We start from the raw sequence: 18,538 nt of genomic DNA on the forward strand, positions 1-18,538 counted from the left end.
CAAGTAGTGTTATCTGTGAAAACATGTTTAAATTTCATACGTGCATTTCACCTAAGGGACAGTGTGCTCTGCCCCTCCAAATCTTAGTTTGAAATATGAACACTCCTTTTTATATCAGATCTGCCTCATGTAGATACTGATTATCCCAGCTGAGCTTTAAAAAGAAGAAGACTAATGGTACCATGTCTTAGCTTATAAATCTGTTTATCTGTATAAATGTCATAGTTATGGACAATGACAGCATCTCTCTTTGTGTGTGTGTTTGTGTATGCGTATGCATCACTATCTAAATCTCATCAGTCAGGACTGGAACCTTGTATTGCCCTCTTGGTCTAAGTGTTGTATTACTCGCGTTTTTCTCAGGAAGAAAGTCAATTTTAAGAGCATTCGGAGAGACAGGATTTAATTAAATTAAACAGAACACTAGTCACAGGTCATACAATATAATGAGTATCACTGAATGCAAATGCACAGGATGTTGTCTCCAGTGTATAGGTAAGGGTGTGATTACACAGGGAGGAACACCTAATTTGCTTTGAAGTTTTTAAAACCAGATCCCTGTTAAATTCCATTGCTGCAATTGCTGCCATCATTCACACATATGATTATCTCATTTTAAAAATCCATGCCGTACTTCCCAATCAATTCCGTTTTCATCAAGAACACAGCCCTACTATATTAATAACTCCCTCTTTCCCTTCCCTTCATCCTCTTCTTTGTTTTTTAATTTAGTTTTTTAAGTGATGTAGTTCTTATCTGATACAGCACTAAATTTGACTAGCATAGTGGAAAAAAGGAGACAGAACATGCTCATTTGAGGGGAAATTGTTCTGCTTTAATATCCCACTAAAGATGTTATTGTATGACATGCCTGTGACACTTCTTCGGTGCAAGATAGACTGTCATGTGTGTCAGAAAATGTAGAAAAGAGATGCCAGTTGAATTGGTACAAAATAAGCCACCCCCCCTTCTGGCTGAACAAAAAGGGACAAATGCCCATTGAAAAAGATGCCCATGCTCAGCTTTATGTCCTGTAGCCATTGGGAAATTGATTTTAACTGTATCACCTCTGACACAAATGCAAACCATGAAGTGAGCTGCAATGTTGTCTCACCCTAATATAACAACCGCTGTACATGTTTTAGAAACCGTAAGTCTGCAACTGGGACCAAAACACAAACAAAATACTGTAGTGGCAACTCACTTCAAATGAGAACATCACAGCCTATCTGATTTGTCTGCTCCTTATTAGAAAGGAAACACAACCAGGCTGAGGAATGCTGGAAACAGGAGAGAACTTATAGATATATCGATCCACACCCCAGCATCACATGACCTCAGCCTGGAAAGGAACTCCTATCATCATCATTCATCCTCTTAGGAACGTTACATCTTCTTTATTCCATAGTGGCTACCTTGGGTACAGGCTGCTTGAAGAAGGCAAACATCTACAAGAAGGCAGAAGTCTAAATGTCTTGCTGTAATATTTTGATATTTCTGTTTTCTTGATCACTCAAATGTATAAATACAAGAATACAAGCACATGTGGCATGACAGCAGTACTGTATAACTTTTCATTTCCAGCGTTGTTGGGACCTTGCAGAATCTTTGGGAAAGGGGCTGAAAGAGAGTGGGGGGAATCATTTATTAAAGGAAAAGTAAAATGTGAATGGACCTGTAATTTCAAGTGAAAGAAAAGTTTTCATTTCTACCATGGACTGTCTTCTACGTTCCTCTCCTTGTAGGCCACCACAATGGACTGTGCCTTCATCCGCAAGGACCCCTTCGGTGTTGTGCTCATCATTTCAACCTATAACTACCCCATCAACCTCTCCTTAGTGCCTCTGGTGGGGGCCATTGCAGCTGGTGAGTGAGAAGCCCCTGAGAGTTGCCATCTAAGACGCTACTGCAAAATCAGTCCCAACATCCATTTCCCTTGCTGGTCTTTTGACCGTACCTCTTGTGGCCTGATCGGTTCCAGGACTGGCATGAATTTCTCTCTCTTATTAGGGCAATGTGTTCTTCTCTCTCATCAGGGAATTGTGTGATTCTCAAACCTTCAGAGCTAAGCACCTGCACAGAGAGGCTTCTCGCTGACGCACTGCCTTGCTATCTTGATCCGGTGAGTTCCCTTGTGAGGTTGACTGCCTTGCTTTTTTTTTTTTTCATCACAAGGGCTCATCTCCCCCCAACCTCACTTTCCACAACCCACCCTCCTTCATCTATGGGTACTGTATAAAAATCTGTGTGTACCTAAACATCAGGCTAATTCCTTCAGGCATTTAATGAAGTGGGCTGTTGTCCACCATAGCTCATGCTTCAATAAATGGCTTAGTCTTTAAGGTGCCACAGAGACTTGCTATGTGGTGGAATTTAAAAAAAAGAGATGAGATGTGTAGAGGTCAGCACTGATCTCTTGTCACATGAGGAAGCTGGTGGTGGGCAGGGAGGGAGCTCTGCAGTTTTGGATGTACATCTGACCCCTGGAGCTGGTTCACATGCACAAGAATGTTTATGGAAAAATTGTTCCGCACAAACACATTTTAAGTCCATTTAGTGTGTTTAAAGATGAAGTAGGCCTTTTAAACCACAGTGAATTCAAGTACTGGTCACCAATTCATTTTTCTGGAGTTTAAAAGTCTGTCTCACTTCCTTGATGAAATTCTGCAAAAAAAAATTAGTGATAGGCAAATTATGTGTAGAGAAGATTTTGTTCTGGGATGCAGCAATTTACTTTTTGGGTTTTTTTTAAAGATTGGGGTGGGAATTGTGCAGCTCCTCTCCAGGCTCCTAGTGGAAAAAAAATGTCCTAAACATGACCAGTTGTGCTACCAGAAGCCTTCAGGATGTGCTCCTGGGCATTTAAGACTATTATATTGTTCACCTGGCCACACTTGTTTGAAGCCCAAAATATTTCCTTCCTCCTGCTAAAAAGTGGAAATAATTTTTTGGTCACTTCTGATTTCAGGGGAAAAGAGGGGGAAAGGCTGTAGCCCACTGATGTACAGGGGTGCCTTTAAAAACAGGGTGGAGACCATCTCTGGACCATCAGTCGATCCCTCCTGTTATCTTAGATATAATACTGGCATTGTGTTCTCTTTCTTTCTAAAATGTGAGAGTGCTCTAAAGGGCTGACGAGACTTTAATGCAGTACAGTGGGGTCTTGACTTGAGAACTTAATCCGTATTGGAAGGCAGTTCTCAAGTCAAAAAGTCTGTAAGTCAAGTCTCCATTGACCTACAGTGCATTGAAAACCGATTAATCCCGTAACAGGCCGTTTTTGTTCCATTTTGGTTTTTTTCTGGTCTGTAAGTCAATTCTCAGGCTGCAAGTCAAACCTAAATTTTGCGGCCAGAGAAGTCTGTAACTCAAAAAGTCTGTAAGTCAAGCTGTCTGTAAGTCAAGGGTCCACTGTAGAAGTCTAGTCTTGCTGTTTTTTTAAAACTGGAAACTGTAGGGGAGAAGGTAGACCCTTAGAAAGAAGAAGAGGTAGGCCAAGGTGTGTTGGTCTTTTCTTCACCTCCTATTTCTCTGCCCCATCGTGTACTCCAAAGAGCTTTTTCTTAGAATCTGACAGGAAATTAACTTCCTTCATTATTTCACAGGAAACTTTTGCTGTGGTAACAGGTGGCCCTGAAGAGACAACTAAATTGCTGGAGAACAAATTTGATTACATCTTTTTTACAGGTGAACTCTTCTTTTAAAATTTGCATTGTTGTTATAGAATAATCTTATATAAGAAAACATACATAATAAAAATTAATAAGGTCATTGTAAAACAGAGTGCTTTGAACTTTATATATGCACCTATAACTGTGAAATAATTAATCGTTCAGATTTTCTAGATAGGATGTTTTATTTATTAAATATCCTTTATCTGAAGATACTAAGGCTGATAGCAACTCAGTAGTGCCCTGGTTGGAGCTGGGTTTGAATCCCACGTCCAGTGCAGCTCTCTTTCTATTATACCTGGATGGGCTGGTGTGACTTAACGGTCAAGGCCTAGTCAGTGTAGGCAACCTTGTTTCTTCACATACTTTAGATTACAAATCCTATAAACTCCAGTCAGTATGACTGATGGTCAGGAAATATGGGATCAATGGTACCTGGGATGATGGTTTATGGTGCTAATTATAAGGGGGCTTCAATGTAGTTACATCTTATTTTAGAAAGTGACCAGCAAGCCAAACCCATGCCAATCTTCAAGCCCCATTAAGTTCCCTGGCTTTGGTTGCCTTGTTCTTAATATTTCTATGCTTATGTGTACCTAATATTGCATGGAGCACATGCACGTCTATATGTACTGTATTCTGAAAATTTCTGTAGGCATATTGCATTATGCAGTGTGGAATACAATATCCTGAATCTCTTGTCTCCTTTTCCACAAAAGGGTAATTTCATAGTGCTCATGGTGGTAGAGGTTGAAGATATACAGTATTCTCAATGTTCAGTACTGTTTTAGGAACAAGAAGGAAGTTTTACAAGATTCCAGGTGTTTGGGTATTAGGCCTTCAAGGTTCAAGTGAACTCAGAAACTCTGTCTTTTCTCACCCCAGTTGTCTCTTCTAGAACATTATATGTCCTGTCTGTATATTTGTGTGTGTGTGTGTGTGTGTGTTTCATCTGCCCCCCACAAAGCCTTAATCTTAGAAGTTTAATAGATCAAAATATAAACATGCTAGTTTACTTTCCAAAGTGAACAGTATTTCATTTCCATTAAACTTAATATTTTTATTATAATCTTATATTATAGATAAATCCAGGAGAGAAACAAATCACTCAAATATACTGTACATTGCTATTGAACTCTCATAATTAGCAACAAGTAGGGGGAAAATCAAAGAAGTCTTATCACATCAGTTTAATCAGGTGTAAGCTTTCATGGACCGCTGCCTGTTTCATCAGATGCTGTGGTAGGCTCTACTCTTTGAAAACATATGTTTAATGACCTGTTAGTCTTTACATTGCCACAGAGCTCTTTGTTATTTTTGTTACAACAGACATATAGCAACCCACTGGAAAGATAAGCACTTAAAATGTAATATTTATTGTTCACAAATGATCAAAAAGAGAGAAAATAGAAAACAAGCTAAAATAAAAAATAAACACAATCAGTATTTCAGCATATTAAAAAAATCTGTACTTCCATCTTGAAAATGATTCTTTGAAAAATGCATAAAAGAGATAATATTTCAAGAAATGTGTTAGTATGTTCTATTGAAATGTCCCCCTGAATATTCTTATAAAAATAAGTCAGTTTTCTTAGCACTGTACTTTTTTAGATTGTTTTTAACCAACCTGAAATTAAAGACATTTGAACAGGTTTGCCATTTCCTCCTACGTACATATATTCTTGTAGAAAAAATTAATTTAAACAGTTCTAAATCAATAGTTTTAGATTTTACTTTTGAACATCCCAGCAAATGTATCTTTCAGTCAAATGAAAGATCATGTCATGTCATCTAACAGTCATGACCTAAGACTGTCCACCAAAGCATTTGCATATATGAAAAGAGCACCACTGTGATGCATAAAATCTACCGGAGAGGGATTGTACTGCCAATAATTGGAAACAAAAGTATTAGTACAGTGTAAGAGTACCATACCATCCTGAAGACACATAAGTTTAGAAGCTAAGTAAGGTAATGTCTCATTAGTACTTCAGTGGGAGAATATCAGAAAACAATAGGTACTGTATTGAGGAAGGGCTCATATGGACCATATGCTCTGCACACAGAAAGACTCCAGCATGCCTTGGTACTGCCAGGAAAGAATCTTGCCTGAACCCTCAGAGAGTTGCCTCATGCTCAGAGCAGTCAGTACTGGACAAGATGGACCACTGATTTGATTTAGTACAAAGCAGTTTTCTATGTTCCTGTGTAAGCAATGACTAGATGCTGATAATCTGAATGAATTAAGGCAGCTCTCTCTCTCTCTCTCTCTCTCTCTCTCTCTCTCTCTCTCTGTGTGTGTGTGTGTGTGTGTTGGTCTATAATTCTTTCATGAACACAGATTTAATATCTCTTTGATGCACAACTGGGGTGGGGTGGGAGGGTTGGGGTGAAGCAGGCTGTGTCCCTCTCCGTGAATGCCTCAGCTCTTGCTGTACTTCTACAGGGAGTCCTCGTGTGGGAAAGATCATCATGTGTGCAGCCACCCAAAACCTGACACCGCTGACTCTGGAACTAGGGGGCAAAAATCCTTGCTATGTGGACCAGTGCTGCAGTTTCCAGAATGCTGCCAACCGGATAGTATGGGGAAAGTTTTTCAATGCTGGCCAAACTTGCATTGCACCAGACTACGTGATCTGTACCATTGAAACACAGGAGAGGCTCATGCCCTGCCTGCGCCAGGCCATCCGTGAGTTCTACGGCTGCAACCCCAGAGATTCTCCTGACTTCGGGCGCATGATCAACGACAAGGAATTTCAACGTGTCCGAGCCTTGCTGGAGTGTGGTCGGGTGGCCATCGGTGGAGAGACAGATGAGTGTGATCGTTACATTGGTGAGCCAGTGCACTGATATCCAGAAGTTGGGATGTGGGCAGAAAGACAAGGAAATCCTGTTACTTAGGAAGTGTGCTAAGTGGGGATTTAGATCACAGATGGCGAATACATGGCCTTCCAAAGAAGGAAAAACGTTGCAAGTAATGTATTTATCAAAACCATTTATTGGGATGGGGGCAATGAGGGTATAACAAAGTTACATTTCAGAAGTAATGCAACAAGTAGGAATGAAGGTACAGTGGTGCCCCACATGACGACAATAATCCGTTCGTTAAAACCGCTGTACAACGAAATGTCATCATGTGAAAAAACCCATTGGAATTCATTGAAAACCGTTTAATGCGTTCCAATGGGGAAATACCTCATTGTCCAGTGAAGATCACCCATAGAGAACCGCCGATCAGCTGTTTAAAATCACTGTTTTGCGAAGCTTCTGTCCGGAAAACAGCCATTTTGCGAAGGGAAGCCAGCCATTTTGCGAAGGGAAGCCATTTTGCAGAGCTGGAAAAATCATTGTTTTGCAAACAAACGGTTTGCGAAGCAAGGACCTAATCAACATAAAGTGAACATCCCCCGTCGGAAACATCGTTTTGTGATTGCATTTGCCATCACAAAAAAGTCATCGTCAAGCGATTTCAACGTCATGCGGGTTACGCATCTAGTGGGGCACCACTGTACTTCACTGGAGTAACAAGTAATGTTTTCTAGTTAACCTTTTATGGGCCATTTTGAGAGATGTTTTCTCATTTTGTACATGCTGCATGTCATGAAGTCACATTCAACCTACCTAGTAGGGTTTTCAAAGTCTATGAAATATTCAAGGAGTGGTTTTACCAGCTTCTCTCCATAACTAAGCAGGAATTTACACCCAGGTCTCCTGAGTCCTAGTCTATCACTCTGTTGACGACAGGATTATCAATCCTAAGGGTTTGAAAAAATTAATGCAAAATAACAAGCAAGCAAAGTAATGAGGTACTTTCTCAACACTGCAATGAGTTACAGTTCTTTTTCAAGCACAGTAAGAAGTAATGGGACTCCTTTTTTTAAAAGAACTTTCCACATTGTGCTATAAGTGTGCCCCCCCATTCCCAGCACAGTAATGATGAGTGAGTATGGCAGGAGAGACACTTTAGACAGAATGTGATGCATTGGTGGACCTCTGCATTGATAGCCATAGAGAAAACAAAGATCATGGTTGTATGGGTAGGGTGTACAAGTATAACCTATCTTACTGTGATCTTTTGCCCACAGCCCCAACAGTGTTAGCTGATGTAAAGGAATGGGAGCCTGTCATGCAAGAGGAGATCTTTGGGCCCATCTTGCCTATTATCACTGTGGATGACGTACACGAGGCCATCCGATTCATAAACTGCAGGGACCGCCCACTGGCCGTCTATGCCTTCTCCTGTAATTGCAAGGTATGTTTTCAGAGTCATAGGCATGAACAGTGCCTATGATACTGCCACTCGCATGCTGTTATTATTGGTTTGGCTTACTGTGTTTTTCAGTGTATAAGACAATACTTTTGTCTAAAATATATAGATAAAAATGTATTGTTCTCTTATACACAGAAGTAAGGAGGGGAAGGGAATCAAAGCACTTTGATTCCTGCTTTCCCCTTCCACTTTCTTGTGAGGAAAGTGCTTCACAAAAAATGGAGGGGGAAAGCAGGAATCAAAGCGCTTTGATGATTTGTATGGAAGTCCTTGGTATCTGTTTGCTTTCTGCTTGAGGTGACTTAGGGTGTGACAAGATGAAACTTTGTCTCACGGTTTGGCCCACTTTAGGAATGGGGTGATCATCATCTACTCCTTTTTCCAGTGACCACATGGCATTGTTGGTCCCTGCCAGGCATTATTTTTTTCCTGTTAGTGTGGGTAGGATTGGTTGGTTTTGGTTCTGCACTGGAATGTGTGATTGATCAAACCAAAGCAGATGGCTGGCTGTCACTTTGCTTAGCTGCTACAGGATCTAATCTGTTATTAACAAATTGAAAGCTTCCTCCTGTGGAGAGGGAGACAGAAGAGGATGCAAAGGTTTGTGTGTTTTTTTAAAAAGTCTGTTGTAATCCATCAATGAACTGGTTGATTGGCAAGCCAATTCAGAGCATGCTATTGGAAAATAATTAGAACAAAATTGAAAGATTCCTCCCTTTTCTTTCCCTTTAAAGGGAGGGACAGCCTAAATAGGTTTCCTTGAGGTACAGTGTGGTTTTCTGTCCTGAAACCACCTGATCCTAGCATACGGATGCCAGGATTGTCTCAAATTACAGTATATACCAGACCCCAAAGTGACAAGTTTAGAATGATCCAGTTGGAGAAAATTTGGTTAATCAAATTACCTCCCAGATTAAGACGTTTCTGCCTCACCTGCAAACAGTGGCCAGTAGATGGTGCTGACGTAGCACTCATCAAATTGTGACCATAACCTCCTTTATAAACCTGTTTGCCCAGAGGTTTTCCAAATTATCTGCCAAAAGCCCATATCGCATGACATTTTTAAAAGAATTCAGCCTCTGGGAATATGTGATGTTGATACACTGCATCAGCTCCATATACACATATTCTCTGTATCTCCTTTAGCTTCCACCAATGTATCTGTGCAATGGAAACGGGCAACGTGGAACCGCCCCATGAATGAAAAGACGTCTGCCAAAACCCTTAAGGCCTGCTGGCACTCAACACACACACACACACATACACAAACACACGGCCAAAATATTGAGGGGAAATGTTCAAAGAGTTCCTTTGTCTCCTAAGTGAGGCAATGGGGTGGGGCAAAGTTTTAAAAAATATATTTGTGGCCACTAGAGGGCACAAGGGGCATTTTCAATTTTAAAACCCATTTATGTGAGAAAAGAACGTATGGTGGGGATAATGTGAGGGGCGCAACCTCTAAGGTCTGGAAATGAATCTATGCTCATTCGTACCGTAAATTATCTTTACTACTTAATCTCATAGCTTCAAAATGTAAGAACCAAGGCATATATGACTCTTTCTGGCTCTGGTCATCATGAGTAGGAGTACTTTTCATATATGTACTGTAATCTGAGCCATCTTTGATATGTGAAAGAGTTTCACATATTTCATCTTTCACCACCTCCCTCATTGAGGATCCAGAGACAGTGCAGAACATTGGAAGAAATGGCTCACTTTCATTTCCAGTCTGGGCAGGGCTGATTGGCTGCAGAATTGATACCTCCAGCAGAAGCATTGTAACAGCCCTGCTTTAGGTGCTATTTTTTTTTTTTAGAAAGAACTACATGAATGCAAAGACAGATGCAATTATACAAGGGAAAGTAACTGACCGATTTAAGAAACATTTAGTTGAAAACTTCCTCATTTGGTAATGCAATACATGTGTTTAGGACTGGACCTTTGATTTGAGTTTTGAGATGCAAAATATGTTAATTAATACCTATTTGCTGGACCTAAAATATTTTTAGGTGCAGCTCTTAATTTATACAGAATACTGCTAGATGCAGAGTTCTGTGTAACTCAAGCATTTACACATTTTTAGAGGAACAGAACCCAGGGTGTGTGTACACAATAATATATAAAGGATTGTCTTTTAAGAGTCTACTAGAAGATTACTTAAGGTAGGCAGGAACCTTTGTTGTTGATATGTCAGTGGGAGACAATCAGAAGTATTAGAGAATCATCTTTTTGTTTTTGCTAATGTGAATTATTTGATTTCACATGAACTTTACATTTTCTCATCATTTTAATAAGGGTGATGTCATGGTAGTACCATTTCAGTGAGTATCATTTTGGTTTGGATAACTTATCCACTTAGCTTTGGGAAAACTAGCTAAAGGGGGAAAAAGACAAGGAAAGAAAACAGGGAGAGAAGAAAAGAAAAAACAATATTGTGGCATTTTAAAGATTATCACCCCTTCATGAATTGCTGCTTTGTCGTGGTGAAGGGGCTTGAGTAATTCAGAGAAGCTATGGAATATGCCATGCAGGGACACCCAAGACAGAGAGGTCATAGTGGAGAGTTCCGACTAAATGCAATCCACCTGGAGTAGGAATTGGCAATGCCACTCCAGTATCTTTGCCAAGAAAACTCCATGGAGAGAAACAAAAAGCTAAAAGATATGATGCCGGAAGATGAGCCACTCAGGTTGGAAGGTGTCCAACATGCTACTGAGGAAGAGCGGAGGACAAGTACGAGTAGCTCCAGAGCTAATGAAGTGGTTGGGCCAAAGCTGAAAAGACACTCAGCTGTGGACGTGCCTGGAAGTGAAAGGAAAGTCCAATGCTGCAAAGAAAAATACTGCATAGGAACCTGGAATGTAAGATCTATGAACCTTGGGAAGCTGGAGGTGGTCAAACAGGAGATGGCAAAAATAAACATTGACATCCTGGGCATCAGTGAACTAAAATGGACAGGAATGGGTGAATTCAACTCAGATGATTATCATATCTATTATTGTGGGCAAGAATCCTGTAGAAGAAATGCAGTAGCCCTCATAGTCAACAAAAGAATGGGAAAAGCTGGGATACAATCTCAAAAATGATAGAATGATTTCAATACAAATCCAAGGCAGACCTTTCAACATCACAGTAATCCATGTTTATACACCAGCTACCGATGCTGAAGAGGCTGAAACTGACCAATTCTATGAAGACTTAGAACACCTGCTAGAACTGACATCAAAGAAAGATGTTCTTGTCATTATAGGGGACTGGAATGCTAAAGTAGGGAGTCAAGAGGTAAAAGGAACAACAGGTAAGTTTGCCTTGGAGTTCAAAACGCATCAGGGCAAAGGCTAATAGAGTTTTATCAAGAGAACAAGCTGGTCATCACAAACACTCTTTTCCAACAATACAAGAAGTGACTCTACACATGGACATCACCAGATGGGCAATACTGAAATCAGATTGATTATATTCTCTGCTGCCAAAGATGGTGAAGCTCTATGCAGTAAGCAAAAAGAAGACCTGGATCTGATGGTGGCTCTGATCATCAGCTTCTTATAGCAAAACTCAAGCTTAAACTGGAGAAAGTAGGAAAAACCACTGGGCTAATCAGGTATAATCTAAACCAAATCCCTTATGAATACACAGTGGAAGTGAAGAACAGATTTAAGGAATTTGATTTGGTGGACAGAGTGCCTAAAGAACTTTGGACAGAGGCTCGTAACATTGTCCAGGAGGCAGCAACAAAAACCATCCCAAAGAAAGGAAATGCAAGAAAGCAAAGTGGCTGTCCAACAAGGCCTTATAAATAGCAGAGAAGAGAAACAAAATGCAAAGGAGATGGGGGAAGTTACAGGTGAAATAATTTCAAATATTTTTATGCTACTTGGGGTAGATTTATTGAATTTGTATTAGTGAAAGGAAAGGGGAAAGCCTCTAAACAACAATCAATACAATTTTGGAAAAGAGGTTTGTATTAAAAGTATTGCTCCAAGGGGTCCCATGAGTATGGGGGTGCACTGTGGTTTAGATTGTAATAGTGAGTATTTTGCATTCTTTTATTTGTTTTTGTTTTAGAAATTGAAAAATATTTTTTTAAAAAAAGAGAATGCTCTAACTAGCATACAATTGCACTCATTTCACACACTAGCAAGGTTATGCTCAAAATCCTACAAGGTAGGCTTCAGCAGTATGTGGACTGAGATCTCCCAGAAGTACAAGCTGGATTTCGAAGGGGCAGAGGAACTAGAGACCAAATTGCTAACATGCGCTGGATTATGGAGAAAGCCAGAGAGTTCCAGAAAAACATCTACTTCTGCTTCACTGACTATGTGAAAGCCTTTGACTGTTTGCACCACAACAAACTATGGCAAGTTCTTAAAGAAATGGGAGTGCCTGATCACCTTATCTACCTCCTGAGAAATATATATGTGGGACAGGAAGCAACAGTTAGAACTGGATATGGAACAACTGATTGGTTCAAAATTGGGAAAGAAATACAACAAGGTTGTATATTGTCTCCCTGCGTATTTATATTCAGAATACATAATGAGAAAGGCACGCTGGATAAATCCCAAACCAGAATTAAGATTGCTGGAAGAAATATCAACAACCTCGGATATGTAGATGATACCAGTCTGATGGGAGAAAGTGAGGAGGAATTAAAGAAACTCTTAATGAGGGTGAAAGAGGAGAGTGCAGAAAATGGTCTGAAGCTCAACATCAAAAAAACTAAGATCATGGCCACTGGTCCTATCACCTCCTGGGACATAGAAGAGGGAGATATGGAGGCAGTGACAGATTTTACTTTCTTGGGCTCCATGATCACTGTAGATGGAGACAGCAGCCATGGAATTAAAAGACGCCTGCTTCTTGGGAGGAAAGAGATGACAAACCTAGACAGCATCTTAAAAAGCAGAGGCATCACCTTGCCGACAACGATCCGCATAATCAAAGCTATGGTTTTTCCAGTAGTGATGTATGGAAGTGAGAGCTGGGCCATAAAGAAGACTGACCGCCTAAGAATTTATGCTTTTGAATTGTGGTGCTGGAGGAGACTCTTGAGAGTCCCCTGGACTGCAAAGAGAACAAACCTATCAATTCTAAAGGAAATCAACCCTGAGTGCTCACTGGAAGGACAGATCCTGAAGCTGAGGCCCCAATATTTTGGCCATCTCATGAGAAGAGAAGACTCCCTGGAAAAGACCCTGATGTTAGGAAAGTGTGAGGGCAAGAGGAGAAGAGGACAACAGAGGACGAGATGGCTGGACTGTGTCATTGAAGGTACCAACATGAATTTGACCCAACTCTGGGAGGCAGTGGAAGAGAGGAGGGCCTGGTGTGCTCTGGTCCATGGGGTCATGAAGAGTCGGACATGACTTAATGACTAAACAACAACAAAAATATTATCAAATTTGTTTCTTTGTGAACTTTAATATGCCACATCATTTTGTCCACCTCTTCCTCCCCGTCCCACCAAAATCTGAAACAAACACACCATCCTCTTTTCAAGTGCTTTGGGTATGTGAGCGAGCTTGGAAATACAAATGACTAGGTATTGCTGGTAAAGGATCCCACCATCCTCACTCTTTATTTTCTTTTATTCTGAAGCATCATGTTCTGTAGAATAGACATTGTTAGAAGGATATTCCTGGGAATAACTACATCATATCATCCCACGTTACAAAATGGAAACTCTTAGATTTTTTGGGAGGGGGGGTGGGAGAGTGGGGAAATCACGGCTCCTGATCATCTTTTGTTCTTCTTTAAACTTTATAGGTTGTGAACCATGTATTGGCTTGTACCAGCAGTGGTGGCTTTTGTGGCAATGATACCTTGATGCACACAGTACTGCCCTCTCTACCATTTGGTGGCATTGGTAAGACTAGGTTTCTATCCTTTTACTATCTTTTTCTTCTCTTTTTGTGTTTATCTTTCCTCCCAGTCTCGTAATATGCAAGGTTGTATCATCTGCATCAGCTGTGATTCAGAATTTCCAGGGACAAGCCAAGTTCTTTGTAAAGTTCTGTTCTATACAATTCTTGGCATGTTTACAGATCACAGGCAATGAATGGAGTAATTGTAAGGAAGCGCTCCCTTGGGTCATGTCAGGCTGCAGACTAATTTACATACTTATGAGGAGATCTTTTGGCAGGTTCTTCTGCTCAGTACAGTAGGCTAAGAGCTCCCTTGGTGCAATTTTCTGGCTGAGAGTGTTGACTACACAGCGGAAAAAATACGTACGCTCGGATCCACTGTGATCTACATAAGTCAGGGTTTTGAGGGTAAAATAGCTAGAGCTGTCCAGATATCAATCGATCCATAGGAATCAGCAGGGGCAGAGGCAGAGAGCCATGTTTGCACAGCAGGGGCTGCTTTGACAAGGTGCCAATTGTCAATTTCCATCTCTTTTTTTAAAAAAAAAAATACCTTTTTTCAAGTGATCTAGAAAATTGGTGTTTCAGTGTTGCCTTGAAGACTTTTTTTAAAAAACCACTCTGTTTGCGTACAGCAGGTGCTTGGTTGAGGGGAATCACACCTGCGAGCACCCCTTTGCCTTTCGATCAGGGAGTCACACAGGGCAGAAAGCAGACCAAAACAATTTCAACCCAATTGGAACACATTTAAACCTCCCCTGTTGGCTAAACAACAAAAAAGATTATTCCTCACTAAAAAGAGATGATTCCACATTGGGCTTCCCAACACTGAGATTTAGGTTGTGTAGTCACTGGGTTTTAATTCACATTGGGTCCTTTTGGTGACCCTACAATTTGCAATGGGTTAGGTACAGAAGAATTCATTTTATTTATTTATTTAAAATATTTCTATGCCACCTTGGGTACTTTTGGGAAGAAAGGCAGCATAGAAATATTTTAAATAAATAAATTAAATGAATAATTTTTTCTGCACCTAAGCCATTGCAGATTGTAGGGTCAATGGTCAGTGTAGTTGTCCCTCTGTCAGTTAATGCCATGATTAAAGAGGAGGAACAGAAATAATATTTGATAATCATGTGCCATCAAATTGATTCCAACTTAGGGTGACCCTCCCAATGTTTTATGGACAGAAAGAACTCAGACATGGTGTACTTCTCCCTCCTTCTGGAATTGCTGTGGGATTATGCTCCCTGTCCAAGGGGGCAAAGCAGGCAATCCCATCAGCCATAAATGCTCTGGGGGAATTTGGTCATTCAAACTCCTGGCAACACACTCCAACCCACTGAGCTATACTAGCTCAGATCAGGAGTTGCCTCCATTTTTAAAATTTAGAGCTGGCACCAAGTAGACCAAAATTGTTGCAGATGGAAGACTGTCACAGTAACAGGTTTGAGTTATCTCCCTCTGTCTTCTCACAACAATGTATCCACTATTGTGGAAGCCTTCAAATAATTTGCTGCTTGAAAGGGTATGTGGGGTCGTGGCTTGTGTGGAGAACTATTTCGGAGTCGCTGTCTTATTTTTCTGTTTCATGCTTCAGGCCTAATGGGGCCAGGTTTCCTAATGTAGCATCTGCACCAACATCATAAAGATTACTGTGGGAGAAGCAAGTACCACTTGACAATGACAGGTCCTAGAGGTCAAGCCCTAAAGAGGGATACAATGCAGAGTATGGTACAGACTTGTCCAGCTCTTTGAAAAATCCATATCCCTCGTAATTCAGCTGGTAAGAACACATCCTGATAAGGACCAGCAAGACTGAAACCAAACACCCACAGCACAGAGTACTTAATAAATGACTGACGCAACAAGTCTATGCTTGAGTTTGTAAAAAAAGGCATTTATTTGATAAATCTTACAGTTTGCTGGCCACGCTTACATCACCAATGTAAACACCAATGTGAAGAGAGAGGTTGTATGGGCATGCCTGCAAATCTCCCTGGATGAAAAGAATAAAGAGAAGGGCTGCGCAGGCTGTGTGGCAAGCTGAATGATCTGAGCAGTGAGCATGTTTTTAATTTGCATTTTTCTTCTTACGTTGGTAGGATGCAGTGGCTTTGGCAAATACCACGGCAAGTTCAGCTTTGACACCTTCACTCACCATCGTGGCTGCCTATCACGCTTCATCGGCCTGGAGGTACTCAACACCATCCGCTACCCACCCTATGCTGAGCGCAACCTGGGGCGGCTCCTGTCTGCTCTTGAGGTCAAGCGCAAGGGCATGTGCTCACTGATGTGAGCCTTTTGCCTTGCGCAGGCCTCTTGTGGTCCAGGAGCAGCTATGAAGAGCAGGCCTGCTGAGGAGGAGGCTTGTTTCTTTATGTGTTGACCCTGGGATCTTGACATACTTCTTAGAAAGCCCTTCAAAGAATTCTTCCTTCTGAAAAAGACGTGCTTCATAATTTTAGTTCCTCACCCCATGTCTTGCTCTCTTTACCATAAACCATGACAGTACCCACCTATGCTGAAAATTTAGATCAAAAGCAGGGAATGTGTGTCCATCTAACCTTTAATGAATGTGTTCCCATCATCCTTCAGCACTGGCTGTTCTGCCTGGGGATGAGGGTTACTGGGGTCCAGTAACATATGGATGGACACATGTTCCTCTGCTGTGATTGGGTAGTTTTATCAGAACAATTTTGTGTTGCTCTGTAACTCTTTGCCAAGAGGTTGGCTGCAGAACACACACACACTGTTCCTACACTTAGAACCACCTACTTTAATTTAACTGAACAGGTGGCTTCTGCCCAGAGCTTAATTACCCTCTTAACAGTTTTATGAAGTGAATTCTGATTTAATGTCCATGAGCACTATATTTTTGTAGTTTTAGAATATTTTTGTAAAGACTGATTAAAAGTGCTCTACCTGTACACTAGAGTGATCTCCCTCATCAGTGCAAGAAATGCAGGGTACTGAATGGACTCTAAAGAGTGATGAAACTATTCATGGCTGAATATATTGAGGTTAAACCAATTCAAAAAAACATACCTATATCAAATAACATACAGACTGTTTATCAGTGATGCAGTTGACCTGTCTCTCCAACATGCCCTTTTTAGCAAATAGCAATTCTTCCAATATCAGCTTCTGTACAGTAGTCATATTCTTAACTCCATACGTAAGGGCAGTTCTTTGATCTGAAAAGGTGGGATGAGATGTCCCCCTAAGTGGATCATGCATTGCTAGATTCCTTGACATAACAATAACCTCTACACTATGCAATCTTAGTTGTGTTTACTCAGAAGTAAGTCCTATCAATTCAAAGGGAGTTTCTAGCAATTTGTTAAGATTGCTGACTTACTGACATTTCCTGTGCAATCCTGTGTTTTGCCAGTCAGTGTTTTCCTTCTGTAATAAAGATCTTGCATTATAGTCTAGCACTTCCTGGTGTATATTATTTATCATTTATGTAGTGTTATTAGTCAACAGAGTGCATTGCATGGTTGTGAGCAAATGAGTTTGGGCACTTAGGAAGGGTCTGTTCCCACATACCACTGTCCTGCCAAGGATATCTGGCAGGCACAGGGTAGATCCCTTCTCTAGGGCATAACCTGAGTGAACTCTCCGCTAGGACCAAGAGACTAGAGAGAGCCAGTGGTGGGAAAATTAGAAAGGTGGAGAAAAGCCTGCCAAAGGAAACCCCCACCAAAAGGAGGATAAAGGAGAAGCTGAGGAAGAGCTGGAGGTGGGGGTGGTCCATTGGAAGGCAGAGGAAGAGAGTGAGGTGGAAGACTTGGGCAAACGTCCCAAAGTGGGATGAGGAAGAGCCAAATGCTGCAATATAGAGTATGTATAAAGGTATTTTAATAAACTAACATTTTCCCCCATGCAAACTTGACTATTCATGTGTTGGGAACAAACCCCACTAGATGCACTGGGACTTACTTCCAAATGAACATGCACATTGGACCACACTGCACAGGATATCTGGCTATACAGAAACAAAGTACTGGGAACCTTCCAGCATAGCTAGTTGTTGCCTTTCTATTTAATTGCCTTTGTATGGACACTTTGCAGAGGCAAGCCAGCTGCAGTGGAAAAAATGAAAAGCCATACTAGTTTGGAAGACTTGAACCAATACCCGTACTGCTGCTAAGTCACCCCATTAATCACACAACATTCACAGAGGACTGATCATACACTAATTACCTCGTGTACTCTATGGAGAATTAACCCCCGTTTCTTGGTATGCAATCAAGTTCTGCAGAAAAATCCTGAGATTTACTTTTTTCGTTCATGAAATGCACCATCTGATAGAAACAGTAAAGTGCCTTATGCTGCTGCCACACAGTCAAAACAGTTAAAAACAGACTGTCCTGAAACATAATGACAGACTAGGGTGAAATCAGGCAAAAGTAGATGGTGTTTTTTTAGTGCCCTTATCTATTCATGATCAACTGTAACGCTTCATTTCACTTTTAGTGTCAAGACGCTCCTTTCTTAAGTTTCCATGTCCTTCTGCAATTTACTGCTCCCACGGATTCATACAATGGTGGGAATCTTACTAGTGTTCACGCAAGGTCTGTATAACTTGGTCTGGCTAATTGCTGCTAATTACTCAGGTACATATAGTGATGTGGTGGCACTGTGGGCTAAACCGCAGAAGCCTGTACTGCAGGGTCAGAAGACCAGCAGTTGTAAGATCGAATCCACGCAACAGAGTGAGCTCCCAT

The 18,538-nt window shown here is 41.0% G+C and overlaps 1 protein-coding gene across 1 annotated transcript in view; it reads left to right on the forward strand.

Annotated features, from left to right (window-relative positions):
• ALDH3B1 (aldehyde dehydrogenase 3 family member B1) overlaps positions 1-17,245 on the forward strand; it is a 70,314-nt gene extending 53,069 nt beyond the window's left edge. Inside the window, exons 6-12 of the mRNA XM_072985369.2 lie at positions 1,746-1,866; positions 2,037-2,122; positions 3,606-3,687; positions 6,118-6,504; positions 7,757-7,923; positions 13,708-13,807; positions 15,911-17,245. Coding sequence (XP_072841470.2) covers positions 1,746-1,866; positions 2,037-2,122; positions 3,606-3,687; positions 6,118-6,504; positions 7,757-7,923; positions 13,708-13,807; positions 15,911-16,104 — 1,137 coding nt within the window. The 3' untranslated portion in view covers positions 16,105-17,245. The remainder of the gene's footprint in view (positions 1-1,745; positions 1,867-2,036; positions 2,123-3,605; positions 3,688-6,117; positions 6,505-7,756; positions 7,924-13,707; positions 13,808-15,910) is intronic.
• The last annotated feature ends 1,293 nt before the right edge of the window (positions 17,246-18,538 follow it).

Source organism: Pogona vitticeps, chromosome 1 (genome assembly GCF_051106095.1).
Source record: "Pogona vitticeps strain Pit_001003342236 chromosome 1, PviZW2.1, whole genome shotgun sequence".
Lineage (NCBI taxonomy): Eukaryota > Metazoa > Chordata > Lepidosauria > Squamata > Agamidae > Pogona > Pogona vitticeps.